Here is an 18,387-nt window from a genome sequence, read left to right as displayed (position 1 = left end):
AATGATGGAGCGGGCTGTTTTCAGTTTGTCATCTTAGAACATGCTAGGAAAATTTTTACAGAAATTAATAAAATAAAATCCTTTGAACAAACTTGGCTAGTGGAACATTAACACTAAAAATCAAACACTTGGATGTTAAGACAGAGCAGTGCTGAGGCTGACTCTGAAATCTTAATTTGACCCAGTTGTGTATGTGGGTTACAACACTATCCTTAATTACAAGATCAGCACAGCTATTTCCACTGAATCTCCGTGTGGAAAGTTCGCACTCAGGAAGCAGAATGGATCCCCCTTCTGCCACACAGCACAGAGACAACATCGGGGCTGTGAGAGCTAAAACGAAGGCTGAGGAAACTGAATGATGCTTCAACTCCTAATCATGGCAGTTAGATTCTATACCTGCTGCTACAGAGCTGTTGATGTATAGTAAAGCCAGTCTTGCAAATCAAAACTTCTGCACAATGTCTGTAAGCATGTTTTTCCTCCCCTTGATGTACCCAGCCTCAGACAACCTGTCTGATTTGCATACATGCTTAGCCTTCAGCAGCTGCCAGTTAAGTCTGAGAGCCATGTTCTGGATGTAAATACTGATAGACGGTACTAAACTTGCTGGAAGACCTTAACATCTAGACTAGATGATCTCCAGAGGTCCCTTCCAACCTCAGCCATTCTGTGATTCTGCGATCTATTTTACTTTATACAGCTCTCTCATATGTGAGCTGGTGTGTCACCATCTGTAACTGGGGAGGGCATTTACAGCACCTGTTCATGTACTGACCAGGGTTTCAGTACTGACATACACGATCTGGTTAGAAACAAGCAACCTAAAAAGATTTATTTTTAACAAGTTCTAACCACACCTAATTGTATCAAGTACAAAGAGCTTAACCATTTCTCTTTTAGCATGGGGTCTGCCACGTGCTTAGTTACCGGTAGACATCTTCCTAATTGGAATTAGTAGCACAGAGCTTGCTACAGATAGACTTTAAGACAAATCTGACAGAAAAGAGATTTGGCTCCCTAAAATGAGCAATTAGCTGTTCTCACCTGGTATATCAGGGAAATTTTTATCTGTAGACCTTCTGCTTTGATATTTGAATTGAGTGTGGAATTAAAAAAACAAAACAAAACAAAACAACAACAACAAAAAAACTCCCCAAAAACACAAACCAGCCCTGATTTAAAACACAAACAAAAGCTGTACAAAACAATGTATAAATCTGAAACACCAGTAAGCAATCCCCTGCTCGATAAGCTGGGCCGGCTTATGTTGGGGACACACAAACCCCAACACCCAACACACATCCTTTCTTGCTAATAGAAGTGGGATGCAGGAGAAAGGTAGAGTCACACATTTCAGCTTGTATTACCCTTAGGAAATTAATTAACAAATCAATAATGTGGCAGGAAGAGAAGAATGGGAACAGACAGGCAAAGGACTGGGGATGCAACCAAGTGGCTGGTGTTTCCCTTCTGCCCCAACCAGCTCCTCTGCAACATGCTTACCGGGATCCCTAGAGCTTTTAAAATATTCATTTTACACATAGGGCAGGTACGATGGTCTAGCAGCCAGGGGTCTACACAGGACTTGTGAAAAAGATGCCTGCAATGAGAAACAAGACATTTTAATTCAAATCCACCACAGCACAATTTATCACTTAGTACCAGACACTTCTGTATTCAGTGAAGTGCAAGCATTTCAAATGGTGTGGTTTGTGACCTCTGCAAGGACGGCAAGTCCATATTCTATGCAGACAAAGCTTTAAAATGATTTCTGCAGCATGTCAAGTGCATATACACAGTATTACTCAATTGAGTTTGGAAAAGAAGATGTACACATAAAAAGAATTCGGAAAAATAAACAAAATGCAGTAGCAAAACCCATATTCTTTAAATGTTAAAGGCTGTCAGTACACAGAACCTACTTGCTGGTGAAATCACATTACTGTTTCCTTATGGTTCTGCAGACAAATGGGATTACACTTTACACAAAGGTGAAGCCACTGGAGTTCTGCTTTTATTTTTAAGGATGCACGCATAAGGAAAGCAAGTTAAAAAAATTAAAAAAAAATAAAAGAAAAAAAATGAAAAAGCTACTCTTCATTTAAATGGAAAAATCAGGGTAACATTTTTAAAGTTGAAATCCTACATAATTTCAACAATTTATATTTCAATATAAATCCTAAATAAAATTGAAATCCCTGACCTTCCCTTCTTTAGAATTTGCCCGTCAAAGTGAGCTCCTAAACAACTCCAGCCCTTAAGGGGTTGTTGCTAATCCCATGCTCCATCTGAAGTGACCACCGAGGAACTACCTGAGCCATGTGGCTGCTGGGCCAGTTTTCTTACACATTGTCCAGGCAGAGGAACTGAAAACTCACCTATCTTGGCCTGACACAAGGTGAGACTGAACATAGAAGTATTCAGTGTGCAAACCTGACTGACAGCTGTATTTTCTCTTGTGAGCATATTCTGTTATCCTATGGTTGTAGAGGGGGAATGTTGCAAAAATGCAGGAATGTGGGGCTCAGGATTTAAGAAATGCTGGTGAAGAGGTCAAATAAAGCAGCTAAGGCTCAGCCTAAGGCAGAGAAGTTCCTCTCTCTTGCTACTTTCTCTTTTCCTTAATCCACAGGTGGCATAAATGGGCTTACAGTAGTGCACCATTGGCTTATCTTGTAGGCAATGCACCTGCTCTCTACTTTTGTGTTCTGTGGCTTGGAATAGTTTGCTTTTGGCTGGCTCCCCTCCTTCTGAAGAAAAGGGAAAATTTCCTACCATATTCATAGCCTCAGAAACTATACTAATACGTAGGAAAATTAGTAATAAATAAATAAATACATGAATAAGTAGTATTTTAAAACATTTTTTTTAATAAATCTTTTCTAAACAATGAATAACGTAAGCAAAATGGAAATAGGGTATTGTATTCTGGAAAAAGAGGGTTTATACACACAAACTTGCCCCGAAAGGTGCACACTCAGACTTGTTTTGAAACAACATATAGATCAGCTCTGACTTTCCTAAGGGAACAGGTGTCCCACATTTTACTTGGCAGAGCCTGAAAGTCACATTTCAGTCTGCTTGAACTTTCACATTTGAGCCATCTCCAGCCTCCGTTTCCCTGTGCTGTCACTGACCCATTTGCACTGCTTGCACAGCCAAGCCATGCAAACCCAGCAGGTAACAGCAGGTGGGCACAGCTCACAGCAGCCCAACACTCCACCTGGAGCGGGCATATCGCAGCATATGCCAGCCTCCACTAGGAAATGCAATCTCTGAGCGAGCCAGAATCACAGTTAATGTACCAAAATAATTTTAAATATTTAAGTGGTACATATTCAGCTGAATGGGCTGGCTGGTGTACTCTGTCACACCGTCTCTCACATAACAAGATACACATAGCCTTTCAACTTTGGATGGAAGATACTGAGGTGCACTTTTATCAATATCGATTTGCAACCCCAGCTCTTACTAATGTGGTATCAGCCCACATACTAGTTGGCTGGCATACTAGCTGGCTTCAGTCCTAAATAATGTTAGAAATTCAAAGCCAAAACTAAGTGAAATCTCAGAATTTTATTCTTTTCACTTGAATATTTTTCTCACTACTTCTAGAAGAAGCAGATTCTTTGAGAAACAAAGCTACGTGGCAAATTGTGACATTGCTGTACTTGGTCTGACTTCACACAACTATGGGAAAGGGTAGATCTGTTCTTGGAAGTTTGACCTACTCTAATTATATCGGTTGGCTGTGATACCAAACTTTGTCACACCACATCTGATCCTGCATGTCAACATGATTGATGCAAAAGAAGTATTGTGATATTTTAAGTTCAAACCACTACTCTACTAAGGCTACTACAGTTCACAACCCTCCTCAAAACAAGGCTTGTCTGATCTGAGAAAAACACAGTGCACTAAATTTCCATCTCTGTCCTGCATAACCCTTCCTTTTATCTCAGGAGGCACATATTCAGCACATCATCAGGCAAGCATTTTGAATAGGTGAAAGTACAATGATGTGCAATTTTACATTTAGAAGTCTAACCAACAGAAACTGAATGTGTTAGTTCATGAAGAGTACTGAAAGTCAATGTCTTCCTTTTCAGCTATTTGAAATAACTACACAATTCTTACACAAAGAAAACTAATTGCTATTATCTACTCACATCCATAAACAAATATGCTTAACTGCAAACATGTGAAGCTCATTGTGCCAAAATCCAAAAATATGAAAAAATGGATACCAAAATCTGTTTCAGATAAAAAAAAAGTAGCTTCTGTCAAGCCAGGTTACTGTATATTAGAAGGTCCCCTCTTGTTTTCAAATTGTAGCTTTGCAAGCCTCAGTCAAGTTGTGGTTCATATTACAGTGTTTCATCATGCTTGTTAATCACCAAAAGCTTGGAATTTTCATGGCTTAAAGACTTCAAAAACTGAAGGTTAGCATTTTTAAAGTTGGCTTCAAAAAACAATCCTGTAAAGACCCTACCACTGCTGAGTAATTTAAATACATGACAGATCACATCACTTGGCACTTCCCAATACTACGCTGCCACAGTGTATTATGGCTCTATTAATTTTAGATTTAATATGTACAATGAAAGGATGTTGATTATTAGACAAAAATCAACACAAAAATGGAATGCTACTGAAAATCAGGTAAAGATTTCAATTTAAAAAATTTTGTACCACATTATACAATTAGAGAGCTCATATCATCTATTTCCATACATGTAAGCATTTTGTATGGAAAAGCAGCGTTGCAGGTTTTGCAGATTAGGATTTGAAGGTTTATTTTACTCTTTATTAGTTATAACACTATCTACATGGCTTTCAACAAATCCTTGACTGATCAATGTTCTGATAAGCTTACCATCTAAATTCAGATAAAATAAGGGTCAGCACAAAACAAGATGAGAGTGCAACAATGATATTTCAGTCACACACTAAGACAAAGATGTAAAAAGATCAACTGAAAAAAAAAAAATCCTTCTCTCTTTACATTTCTGACTGATTCAAGTTTTAAAAGGAAGGAGAGGGTAGAAGCACCACAGATGAGTTCAGAAGTAATGATCCATGCAGGGAGACAGCAAGAAAGATGTTTCAGACACAAGCTTGGAACATGGCTTTGATGAAAGTCATAGCTGAAGAAAATATGTGCTTTTTTTTTTTTTTTTTTTTCCTGTTGTGTGCAACCACATGCATTGCAAAACTATGTTGATTTGGATGGGTTGAAAAGTTTCTCAAAAGAACTGTAATTGATTAGTTGAGAAAGAGGAAGGCAAGAAGAGAGATGTTGTAACAATCCTCATACAAGACAAAGTTTTCCATAAGCAGAAAGGAAACAAACTGTTCTTCACCTCTCCTAGGGATAACAGACACGATGATGTGTTCAAACTGCAGCAAGTGAGATTCAGGTTACACAATAGGAAAAGCTTCACCGCTGTCAGGGTGGCAAAGCACTGCAATAAATTATCAGGGGAATTTGCAAAGTCTTCATCCTCAGAGGCTGCAGAGTGTGTTGGAAAAATAACTCCCAAGAATGACACGTGCACAGCCAATGCCCCCGCACCATGGGGCTGGTGGCCTCTTGGGATCCCTCCTGCACTGCTCTGTGGCTGTTACTGCACAGGGCTGTGTAAAGCTCAGAGTCACAAAGTAAGGAAAAGAATCTCAAAATCCCAGAGCATTTCATTTGGTGTTATCTAATTAGCACTCAATATTTTTTTTAACGGGAGATAACTTTTGTCTGAAATGCATTTCAATATTCTTTAAAGCTGCAATTTTAAACATACAACAAAAAAATATTTATTTTGGGCTCAGCCCAAAAATAATAATAATAATTTTATCTTTGTAAAACTCTTGTAAAACTTTTGACTTGCTAACAATTATGAGAAGCTTTTTTTTTTTCCAGGGTAAGGGGAACTGCTCTCCTCCCACCTTCCAGTCCTAGTTCCAACTTTCTGAACTGCACGCAAACAAACCTAGCAGTCACACTTTTTTTTTTTTCTCCAGAAGAAAAATGCAAGCTTAGACAAAAGGAGGCAAAAGCAGAAAGAAAAATACATTCCCAGGGACCCAGACTAAAAGCATCTGTTGCTTGGATTAGAGATGGGACAGCAGCATAGGACTGAAAAGAGTTTTGGTACGAGGCTGAGCAGTACTGTAGTACCTTACAAGAAGGTTTGGGCTTTAGAGGATGTATATATGCTACTATTTATTTGTTTTTAAGGCAGATTAAGGAAGGACAAAGGAACACGATGATGAGGGTAAGTGGGAAAATGGAATAAAAGGGAAGAAGTGTTGTGATGAAATGACTTTCACAGGAGGCCAATGAAAAGAGAGGGAAGGAGTGGAGCACTCTGTGAAATCACAGTTGTTCAGCGGAGGTTCAGAGGAGCTGTGCAAGCTCAAACAGAGTCAGAATGACCATTTGTTGGTGACAGAAATGGAACAATCTGAAAAAGAGGTTATGAAGAAACAAAGTTCTCAGTAGAGATGACGTTGAAAGAATTGTCTTGCCTCTCTGTGGAAGTTTAGTAAAGTTAGGAGAAGTTAAGGAAAAGACAGAAAAAGGGTCTGTCTCTATCAGGAACTTCTCCAAAGAACGTGCAGAAAAGATGAAGGAATTTTGAAGCTGGAGATGGAGAACAAGCGGAAGGAAGTAGGGCTATGGCAAGATGTGTCACTATGGGAACAGTGAACTTGTTTACATTTGATGTTGTGTCAGCGCCCTCATAGATAACTTCAGTGATGCTTGCTACCATTAAACATAAAACCAGCTGCAAGCCAACACTTCCCTCACCATCAAGTGTCAGTATATGTTTATTTAATACACTCTGTAGAGCGAAGTTTATTAATATGGTCAGCTGGGGGAGATGGCTTCCAAAGATGAAAGCACGGAAGAAGCACAAGTTAACTAGAATTCTCCTCCCCGCCCTCCAGCATGGGCTATATTCACAACAGGCTACCCCAGTGCCAGCTCTCTGCCAACTGCAATAAGAGGAGCTTTGGGGAAACAGCTTAAGTGCTAGTAAACATCTGTCTATATGACTTCAGAGCTCATATGCTGCAATACTGGCCAGTGGATTCTGGTACCAGTTTCTTAGTTAGACTCAGGACTCAGCAGCCTTAAAAAACAACAACAAAACAAACAAACCAACAAAAAACCTGAAAATGTACAGGGCTTCACGCTGAGTGTGTCTGCTGTCTGCTAGCAGTGGTTTTCCCAGCACAGCCTGTGGGATAAAGCATCCTCTTTCATTTACAGATCTTGGAGCACATTTGGCTATGCAGGTAAAAAGTTCTACATCTTGAGCAGCTCCTGGATAGACGATAAACTAAGGTCAGCCAGCACTCATGTCATGGTGTTGGCTTCTGTAAGGCTCAGTGAAATGCCAGCCTCTCATTACAGAGGGCTGACTAATGCAGTTCCCTTACTAAAAACTACAAACGGTTTAACTGAGGATGCTGGAGGAAGAAACCTACACTGTCTGTAGGTCTTTATCAAGATATAACGATATAACACTCTCCTACTCACTTAACAGAGACGGAAAGTGCTTTTGTTTGTTTGTTTTTTAGGAGAAAAGTCTGACAGCAGCAGAAAGAATCAGTTTCAGAAGTCCAACCCCATGTGAATTAATATTTAAGATACTGCCCTCACAATCTGGGCAACAGGAAAGCCTGTTGAAGTCTGTGAAGTAGTGGCTTGAGAAAGATCTTTTAGTTTTTATAATTCAAAACTGCTTAGGCTCAAACTGTGAGTATTTTACAAGACAGATCTGCTGCTGCTAACCTTTTAGCATGAGTCATTTTCTAGGCGACCTTTTAAGTCAGCCAAGAACTGAACATCACCTGTTAACTATGTGTTTCCTATTCACTCTGCTTGACTCAACACTGTGCATGACAAAATCTGACCGGAGCCTCACTGAATTATGAGGAGAGACACAAATGAAAGCTAGAGAGTAGACTTTTTTTTTTTTGCTATTGTATAACTGCCTCTGAAAACTGCCTGTCTCTATCATGTACAATTTCCAAACTTTATTATGCTTCTATAAAAACAGGCTTGATGCCAATGCAAGGTTCACATTTTCTGATAATTTCTCATTTTTGTCTGTATTTCTGCTTCATGAAGTGTGTGTTTGCAGAAAAACAAGAGTTCATATGCAATTTGTCATTGTGGGGGATTTAGAGTAGGTCAAATTTATGATTAATCTGTTGCTTTTTGTTTGCCATTTAGTGATGGCGGTAAACAGATTAATGAGTCATATGAATGAACAGAAATGGACAGCTTGTAACATTCAAATATCTACTAGGGAAAAACATAGCAGGAAAAGAAACAAATATTTCAGTTTCTCAAGCCAATGAACATGTATCCAATAGAAGAAACTCCATAAAAATCTATGCTCTATATATACTGCATTTGAGATCACTCTTTCTAGGGTAAAAAGCACTTGCCCTTGCTCTCTTGGGAGAACCACTGTTCCTAGGAAATTTCCTAAGAAATTGATTTATTTAGAGAAATATTTTGTTAGCTAACACTCCATGGATGACAACAAAATGACACAGAGACGTGAATACAGCTGTTATAGGTGGCAAAAGGCTGCACTCCTGCATGACATCACTGTGAGTGTGTGTGCAGCACTGGGCATGGTCACGTGAAGGGAAGAAATTAGAAAGAACAACTGTAATAAGCTCTTGTCACCTCTATGTCCTCTATGTCCTACATGCCTATGAATATTTTCATGGCAGCAATAGATAACATGGTCTTTTTCACATTCCCTTTTCGTTTATTGTTTCTACTCAACTTTATTTATTTATTTATATTTTTTGATAGAAGCCATCCCTCTCCTGACACCTGGTCACGACACAGGACAGCAAATGTAGTGCTAGTTTCTTTCCATGGGGAGCAGTTAGCCCACTCTATCTCTGGCGCTCAGCCCAGGACTCACCTTGAAGTCAGTGGCAAATTCTTCTAAAGGCGTTATTTTAGATTAATATTAAACTGTTGAGAAAAATAGAAGAATCAAACTCTTCAGTTTAAAAATCTTACTGATAACTTTGTTAGATATCCAGATCAGACAAAAATTCTGACCATCATGCTAAACTCAGGTTTTCACCACCACTAATGCTACCTTAATTTCAAGTAGATTAAACAGGCATTTCAGATGTCTTTATAGAATAGATTTGGAATAAATCAAAACAATAAACTTTAATTTTTTCCACCAAGCTCTCAGACAATCTCAGAGAGATACTCTGAGAACAGAGCCTATCTTTTGAAGTAGAGACTCTATCAGAGCTTAAAGCATCTTCAGCCTTTAACTTACCTGCAAGGTAAAATTCTGACAACATCATTGGGTTTGTAGCCTTCAATACAAACAGCACAGTTATCAAAGTCTGGCTCAGTTTCCTATAGGAAAGAGAACATTCATCATTTTCATTTTTTTATTTTGTTAGCTAATCTCTTCATACAAGAGCTTATGTGACAAAATAAAACAGTCACTGATGCATGCTGCAAAATCAATCATACATTTCAAGAAAAGCAAGTCAGACTTTCAACACGCACCCAGTTTGAAAAGCACACAGATTTAGGTAGCGTGTTTGCACTTTCAGGATTTTTTGCATCTTCAGATAATTTCACCTCTTACTCCACTCCATCCATAAATTGCTTACCAGTATTGCTCCACCACCTGGAGGACACACACAAGCTTAATAAGCAATTGCCATTTCTCTTTTGCCTCTCTGTCCCAGTGGTCTGAAGGAATACTCCATGCAGACATTCATTTGGTAATGAGCAATTTGAAAAATTACCTTATCACCTTTCCTGATTGTTCTGACTTGCAGCTTGCTGATTGCTTTCTTTGCAGCATCTCCAAGCCGGCGCTGTAATAGAAAATTGGTTCTTAAGCAAAGAGTATCTCTTCATGCAGAATTCATCGCTTTTTTTCCACTAGATTTCTTAATAATTTGAAGCAACTGCACATGAAACAGGACAGTGCTGTATAAATGTAAACAGATGAGGTCAGTCACGCTGTTACTCAGAGTAAGCGCACAGTAGGTATTCTAGGCTTGTTGGTAACCCAGGGCTGATGAGGCAAAGCTATGCTAATGGAGTTCCAGAGGAGACTGCATGAGCCCATTGTGATGGCTATGGCACCTATACTATTTAAGTCAGTATAAGTTCATGTAACAAGTCTGCTGCTTGGGAATCCTACTTTTTGCTTCTCCTTTTTTTTAATTATACTTGTAAAAAACGCATTAATAAACAAGGCCTGGGCTGGTAAGCAGAACGAACGCTACACTTAAGATTCAGGAGGTCTTTATACCAGGTCTGGCTCATGATCACCAGCAAAATTTAAGTGCTGCAACTGAGTTGATAACTTGTTAACCACGAAAAACATGAATCATCTCTGCTGTTTTGTTTTCCTGCAATACAGAGCTTGCTTACTTTATAGGAGTAATGCAAGGAAAAAAAGGAGGCTAAAACATCTGCAGTTTCTTACAGATAAAGCACTACGTAGTCCTGCAGTAACATCCTATCCATACATAACCATTCACTTCTTTTCCTCTCTATCTTCCCCTCCAGCAGCCTGTGAATTGCTTACCATATGACATTTCCGATTGTTCTCACGTATTTCCCAAACACTGTTACTGTGCTGACAGGGTCACTGCCACTCAGGACTAAAGCAGGTAACAACAGCCTGATGTAAAACACCCTGTCCTCCACCCTGTGGAGCTACCTCTGCAGCCCGTGCTGTGGAGCCTGTGCCTGTATCAGAACAGACACAGACTCTCAGGACTTGGCTGCTCACTTGTGCTAACACAAGAAGGAGAGCTGGAGACAGACTCACAAGCTGTAAAGGTCTCCCAGAGGTTATGTGCTTCCACCCCCTGCTCAAGGCTGGGTCAACTTCAAAGTCAGAGCTGTGTCCAGTCAAGTCCTGGCTATCTCCAGGAAGGGAGATTTCACAACGTCTGGAGATAATTTGTTCCAGTGCTTCACCGCTCTCACAGCTTTTTTAATTATCATCATATAAAGGGGATTTCCCTTGTTGCAGTCTGTGACTTTTACACTTTCTCTGTGCACCGCCGAGAAGAGCCCGACGCTGCCTCATGCCTCATGCTGCCAAGGGCCGCAGGCAGAGCCCCTCTGCCTCCTCTCCACCCAGCTTAGTAAGCCCAGTTCCCTCCACCTCTCCTCGTTTACTGCATGCTCCTGTCCCCAGACCATATTGGTGACCTCTCCCATTGGGCTCTCTCCCATTTCTTCTTATCTTACAGAGGATCACACAGCAACACCTACCCTGACGCCTTCCCGTCAGTTTTATAACCGTTTATGACACAGTGCACCCCGAGGTGCCACCGATGACAAACTCTTCTTTTCACCTCCCCTGCCCCCCGTCCATGTTTCCAGCCATGTGCTGTTAGTTAGGAGGGAGATTCAGGAGCTCCGGTGACTCAGAAGACGTTCAACTTTTTGGGCTGGGAACATTGCCTGTGCCAGAGTTCAGAGGGGCCTGTCAGCGGGAAGGGCTTCCAGCTGGAGGGGGGGAGAGCACGGAGCCAAAACTGGAAGGAAGCTGGATGCTGTTTGTAAATTGGGAGCTAATCATCACCCAGATATGATTAATAAATTACCACGTTGTTCTTTGGGTTCAATTAAAATCGCCGAATTTAATTTAGAGGCTAAGCTTATTAGATTGGAGACATGGAAGACTGACAAAACGTGTGCAATACTGACAGCAGTGAGCAATTTCAGGGCTGGCTAAAGAGGTGAAAATGATCTTGGCTATCATATGAGATTCACATACGAGCATTCCGGCACAGCTAATTATTACATGTAGGGGAGTTTTTTGTAGTTGCACAACATCTTTTCTGTGGTACATTTTTGCTCACAGTCTCCCTTCAATAAACAGATCAGACAAGAGCTGGAAACATTTCTTGCCAGCTATTTGTTTCTTTAATGTAAATCAAAGAAAGACTGATAACATGCAGTGAGACAAGAGCCATTGCGTCCTCCTTCAGGAATTGCTTGTGATTCCTTTTTATCATTATTATTACTTAAACTAATGAAATGTCTCAGCTCTTTTTTTTTTGCACATTCTTCAAGGGCATAGGACAAGATTAAAGACTCATGTACATCTTTGATCTGCTTGTTTTCATGTTTGTTTTCTCTTGTCTAGCTTAAATAGACAAGTTCATGACTTAAATGCAAATGAGAATTATTTAATTTTTGAAAAAACAGGAATATCTTGGAGTAAAGTCATACTTTCAAGGATTCTTCTATCTGAATGAAAGGCATGCTATCACTAACCAATCATTGTCCCTAGAAGATAAGAGGCATTACAATAGTTTAGGGGTTTAAAGTGAAGCTTAGAGATTTATAATCATAAATCCCATAATCTCATTACCAAGGCTGCAACATTCAATACTGGACTGGAAGGAGTTAAGCATATAAGATGCAGTGGTCTTGTGGAGATGGCATTACTATTTAAAAAGAAAGGACAGTAGCATGGAAAGCATCACTTGTCTGTTCCTGAGGAAGGAAATGACAGCAGGTGTTGTGGAAGAGAAATCACAAGTGCTCCTCTCCTAAGGGCCTTACCAAACTATTACCTTTGGAGGAAGGAGATCACCTTGTGCCTCGAGAAGAACGAGCTATACCATCAGGATGAGGTATCAGACACATTTCCTGTACCGCAGATCAAGTTAGCAGACTTCATCCTGGGAAGCATCTTCCCAAGCCCGCTTCAAAGATTTCATCTCTCTCTTCAATGGCCCCAAACCCTCATGCAAAGCCATGCCCACCAGTCTTCTTTCTCAGAGAACTGCTTGACCCTCCATACAATGCCTGTCATATACTAAACCAGATCCTTCCCTAGAGGTTATTGTTACCTAAACCAGGATGCACAGGACCTTCCACAAGCCCTAGTGGGACAACTTCCTGCTTTGGCTTTTGCCATCCTGCAAAAAGCACGAAGCCCACCTAGTTCAAAATGTTTTTAGAGGAAACTACTTAACAAGAAGCTAATGGGAAGAAACAACATGGAAGAAATCCGGCCAACAGGTCTGGACCTTAAACATCTCCCTCTTGCTGTCTTCCTATCTTGTGCTTCACGGACAACAGAAAGATTTTTTTATTTTTTATTTTTTTAAGTCTGTGTCCTGGCTGTTACAGGGCTGAGACAACAAGTCACAGTTTGCTGAATTACCCTGTCATGTAATTCCAAAGCACCTTCAATTAGCTCCGTAACCTGATGTTGCTTGATGCAAACAAGTCCCACAGTCTTTTGTGGACATACTCTCACATTTTCAGGAGGACTCCAGGAACATGTTGCTGAGGAAGCATGTTGGCTATGCTTTCCTTTCACAAATTCATCATCATAATATCAAAAGGGCATAACATCAGGGCAGCCACCTACTTGCTGGCCATCTTCTTAGGTGAGAAAAGAGGAGAAAAAGTTGTTTTTTTCAGCCGTGTGAATATTACTACCTACCTTTCACTTTCATATGTAACCACAGAGTTGTCTGTGCTAAAGACACTCCTAAAAATTGAACACATCAATCAAAAAAAATACAATCAAAATTGAAATGTAACCATATTTTCTACGACTGTAGGAAGCATGACTGTATCTGTAGCTGACACACTAGCTACAGGTGCACAAGCCCATATTGGAACGACAGTTTTGGAATCCACTGCAGAAATTCCCCACTAAGTTAACATCTACATGAACAGATCAGGGCACGTAGTAGGAAGCCTTGCAGACCTGGTTCTCCATACGCTTAAACCAAGCACCTAGCTGAAGTGAGCTGAGTCTCCCTTCTGGCGCATGAACCTGGATTTTGCACATGTGGTGAAAGAGTGATGGGTGAAGATGTACAAGGTGTATGTCCAGGTTTCACTTCACTGGGGAATCACAGGAGGAATCCAGGAGATTCTTCAGTCTTTCTAGCTGCCTGTCTCGTTAGCAGGACCCACCACTTTCTAGATGGACAATTAAGTTAGCTCCTTCTGGAATTACTGCCTGATCAGCAACTTAAGCTGTGTATAAGACGGGAAGTGGACCTAGAAAGGAGGGTGACCATATAGGAAAAGACAAGGAGGCAGATGTGGTTATGAGGCTTGACCAAAGGATGCACCATATTTTGCAGGAAAGCAAGACATCATTAAAGTGGGTCAGCTTGGAAGAGGCTTGGAAGATGACTTAGGGAGAGGCTTAGAATGAACAATGAAAGATGATCAGAAACCTTGCTCAGCAGTGCTGCAACACCCCTCCTACTTGCAGATAATGACTTTTTTCTGCAGATTGTATTTAGCAGTCAGCCACCCTGTCCCATTCCCTCAGCATAGCGCCAAGACTACGAATTCACAGGAGCCTGAACTGCTCTGGGTAGCAGCCTGGCTATAAAACAGCCTCGGGAAGGGCATGCATGATGGAGGTAAACAGAGGTAAGCAGAGGTTCTGCTTTGACACAGACAACACTGACCCTCACAAGACCTTGCTTTAAAACTGCAGGATTTAAAATCATTCAGATGTCAAAATGAATTTAACCTCCTTTTTATTTTTAAAACAGAAATCTAATAAATCAGTTTTTTGCAGTTAGAGAGATGGGCAGTAAGCACAGTAAGACTTTACTGTGCCGTGGGGTAGCAACTGATAGCACTACTTTCACTAAATAGGCCAGCTGGGTCCCTCTTCATCTGAAGCTGTTTGTACAAACATTTCAACCTCACCCATCAGATAAACTTTATCCAGAGTTTATCAAATATAAATAGAAGGAAGCATCTTTCCTAAAGTTGGCCAGCAATGAAGGTCCTTAAAACACCTGCAAGGCTTTCCAACAAGTAAGCTCAATACCCTTACTCAGACACATAAAAGTTAGAATGGCAAAAGCTTTTGAGCAAAATGACAAAAGAACCATGTTCTAAACTATATCCCCAAAAAGCAATAAAAAATGTTTCTCTTGTATTTATCTGAATATCCAAGGACTTTGTCCTCCCATCCTTGTGCTACAAGAAAATGTGTCAAAGAAAAAAAAGCAGAACTTTAGAGCAAGCAGAGAGAACCCTCATGGAAAGGGCAAGAGCAAGTTGAGCTCTTCTGACAGCTACTTACATTACTCTAGTCCATAGCCAGGACTAAAAAGCTCACTAGCACAAATGGTTGAGATTTATCCAAATGTATCATACACCATTTTTCTTAACAAAAGTAAGAGCTAATCAGAGGAGATGTCAGGCAAAATCACGTGAATAAACTACATAAAGAAATTCTCGTTTGCCCTGTATCATTAATACAGCTTTGGCAAAAAATGACTAATAAGTAATTGCCTAGGAGGCCTATTTTCTTATTCTTCTCCAGAACAGAATTGGTATTAATTACAAAGTTATTAAAATCTTTGCACAGGACAATTGGTTGTGCACAAATTAATCTCATTCAAACCTTGGAAAGAAAAGACTGAATAGGAAGTCTGCTTGAACACATAAACCAGTCCATTCCAAACCACCACATATTACCTGAAGGGAGCTTCTTATTTTGCCGGGTTTCATGTTTATGTATGTCTATTTACTCTGCTAATCTGCCTGCACAATTACTTGATTGAAAGCACACTTACGGTACTCACGTACATAAATTAGGCACACATGTGCTTTTGCAGCCAAAGCATCTAAAAATTATCACAGCCGCTACAGTCACAGTGATTCTGCTGCCAGTGATGTTCAAATTCCAGCTGGGATAGTCTCATTCTTACTATCCAAAATTTCATGGTGTACATTTAAAAGTAAAATATATTCTTTCTGTGTGTAAATACAGAGCAGCTGCTCTCTATCTCAGAAGACGCCTGAATTTCAATGGGGGTAGCGAGGGATCCCTATACGTTCAGGATATTTTAGAGTGCAGCAGTACTTTCCTCTACGAGATGATTAACACTCTGTTTTACTTCTTTCTGCAGAGCCAGCCCTCCCCCTGCCCCAACAGGAATTTATTAAGGGTCCAGAAACATCTCTGAATTAAAACGCATTATTTTTCCTGCAGTAAAACGGTTATCTCCTCAGATTTCATACACTGATAATATTTTCTACTGTACCATTAGAATGAAATGTAGAAGCCTCAGCTTCACAGTTCTGCTGATGCCAAGATAGTTGGATCCAGTCCAGAAAAGATTAAATTTGTTATTAACATTGCTATTATTATTCACTGCTGAACAACCATAAAGATGCATGGTGCTTTATAAATCGAGAGGGCCTCAGGACCCAGCACCCATTCCCACAGAATGCTGCTGACTTCTCTCCAGCTCTCTAAGTTTCTGTCTCTTCTGTGGAGCGGAGGGACACGGACAAGATGCCAAAACCAAAAGCAAAGATTTACTAATATTAGTGGCTATCACTACAGCATTAATTAATTGTCCCACTCAGGGACAATTGTCAAATGAACAGGAACACTCCCTTTCAAGCTCAAGGCCCTTCTGAAGAAGCATGAAAATGAAAACACTTCCTGTTCTTTTTAATCTCTCTGCTTACTGTGAGCCCTTGTTTCCCACACAGACATTCACATACCACACTATATTTTTCACATAATTTTGATCTTACGGATTGCTAGTTAATTTATATACATTTCTATGTCACTTGGCTGTGTGTACCAGAGGAATCTTTTTGGTAATAAACATCATGACTCTTTCTGGCTGTTTCCTGTGTGTTTTGTGCAAGCAAAAAAAAAAAACAACCAACAACCCATAATACATACACTTTATAGTCATTTTCTTTTTTCCTCAGCCCCGTCTGTATTGACAGAAGTCCTGGCTTTTCCCATACACAAGCATTTTTAAACCTCCCTTCTTTTCACTATTTCTTCTTCTTTTTTTCTTTTTCTTTTTCTTTTTCTTTTAAAGCTACACATTTATTTTCCCCAAATTTTACTTTAAAGTTATTTAAAGCTGAATCCCACAAGAGCCATTCCAGCCCTTCTTACCTGATTTCTGTCTCTGGCATTTGCGTAGCGGAATCGCTGGATGTAGTAGAAGACCAGCCATGCCAGCGAAATGATCATCAGCACAATGAAGGAGATGGAGACGAACACCACGGAGGTCCGGCTGACGTACTTCTGCAAGTTGCGTGTCCCGATGGTTATGTACATCATCACAGTGATGTTCCTCTCCAGGAGGCTCACTATCTCTTTTCCTTTGGGTTCAGGAATCATTATTGCTACAACATCATCTAGGCCTGTCGTATAGGAGAGAGAAAAGAAGCTTTAATTAGAACAGGTGAGTATAATAAAATAAAATGGTAAGATGATGAGGCAAGTGGAAAATAAAAAGCAAATCAGTATCAAAAAGTTCCATCTTCTCCTCCTGATTTTCATCCAAAGGTAAGTTGGATGAATCCGGTGAAGTTTTCAACTGGAACCAGTTACACAGTGTGTTTCTATAAACTCACCTCTGTGAGTTAATTAAAATATGTTTCACGGTTTGACAAACACAGGTTCCCAGTTCTGCTGAGGCTCACATAGAAGAATATTGCTGTAACCACTGCAGAAAGGGAGATGTGTTGTAGCCAGCATCCTTCCCTCCAACACCCCAAGCACTTATCATAGCACATTTTGTATGGCCACGGCTCTGACAGAGTCAGAGAAGCCCCTCCAAACCCCTGCTCAGTCCAAGAACTCTTTCAATCACAGATCTCCACATGGTTTCACGCTGAATGCACCAAAGCATTGCTGTTTTCACCCAGGACAAGTGATGGGAGAAGGCTGCAGGGACAAGAGCTGAGCCCACGCTGAAAGTCAACAGCCTCATTTTAATTCACACACACACAAAAATGTTACTGCAGCACAAATCAGCCCCTGGCATAGCTGAGGTGGCAAACAGCCATATACTTATCAGCCCCATACAGCTGAAGTGGCAAAGGAGTGCCCATCAATAGGATGGGGCAGGGACTTCCTACCATCCTGTTACCCCTTCTGAAGCCATAGGCTGAAAAACCAGGCCCTTCAGTGATCTATCAAGCCTTGACTCTGCGTCAATTTTGCTTTGTGTACAGTGCTGTTTTCATTTTATTTGCATTACATGCTATTGAAACTATTTTCCTTTCTTTTATGTGCCCTATGTAAACAACACATACAGTCTGAAATTCTCTGGGATGGGGCAGCTTATTAGATGTCTCTTCTAGCTTTATATGTAAGCTCACTCCTTTATGGTTTAATATTAGGGATATTTTTCTTTCACTTCACTTCAAAAAAAAAAAAAAAAGCATATACCATTTTTACAGCTAACCCATGTTTTGCAGTGGTCAAATCCTCAATTGTACCAAGCAGCTAAGGACAAAGAAAATAGACTTTAATGTAGAAACACGCCAGATATGATAGCATACACAACAATCATGAACTGGAA

The 18,387-nt window shown here is 40.3% G+C and overlaps 1 protein-coding gene across 1 annotated transcript in view; it reads right to left on the bottom strand.

The window, feature by feature from the left end:
• Nucleotides 1-18,387, bottom strand: part of RNF150 (ring finger protein 150) — a gene marked incomplete at its 5' end in the record, with an annotated part of 120,065 nt that overhangs the window by 36,130 nt on the left and 65,548 nt on the right. The window contains 4 exons of the mRNA XM_084286851.1: nucleotides 1,507-1,603; nucleotides 9,333-9,415; nucleotides 9,817-9,888; nucleotides 16,971-17,221. Of these exons, the coding sequence (XP_084142977.1) occupies nucleotides 1,507-1,603; nucleotides 9,333-9,415; nucleotides 9,817-9,888; nucleotides 16,971-17,221 (503 nt within the window). The remainder of the gene's footprint in view (nucleotides 1-1,506; nucleotides 1,604-9,332; nucleotides 9,416-9,816; nucleotides 9,889-16,970; nucleotides 17,222-18,387) is intronic.

Source organism: Netta rufina, assembly GCF_964035555.1.
Source record: "Netta rufina genome assembly, chromosome: 4".
Classification (NCBI taxonomy): Eukaryota; Metazoa; Chordata; class Aves; order Anseriformes; family Anatidae; genus Netta; species Netta rufina.
Note: the sequence above shows the minus strand (reverse complement) of the source record. Positions and strands in the feature narration are given on the sequence as shown.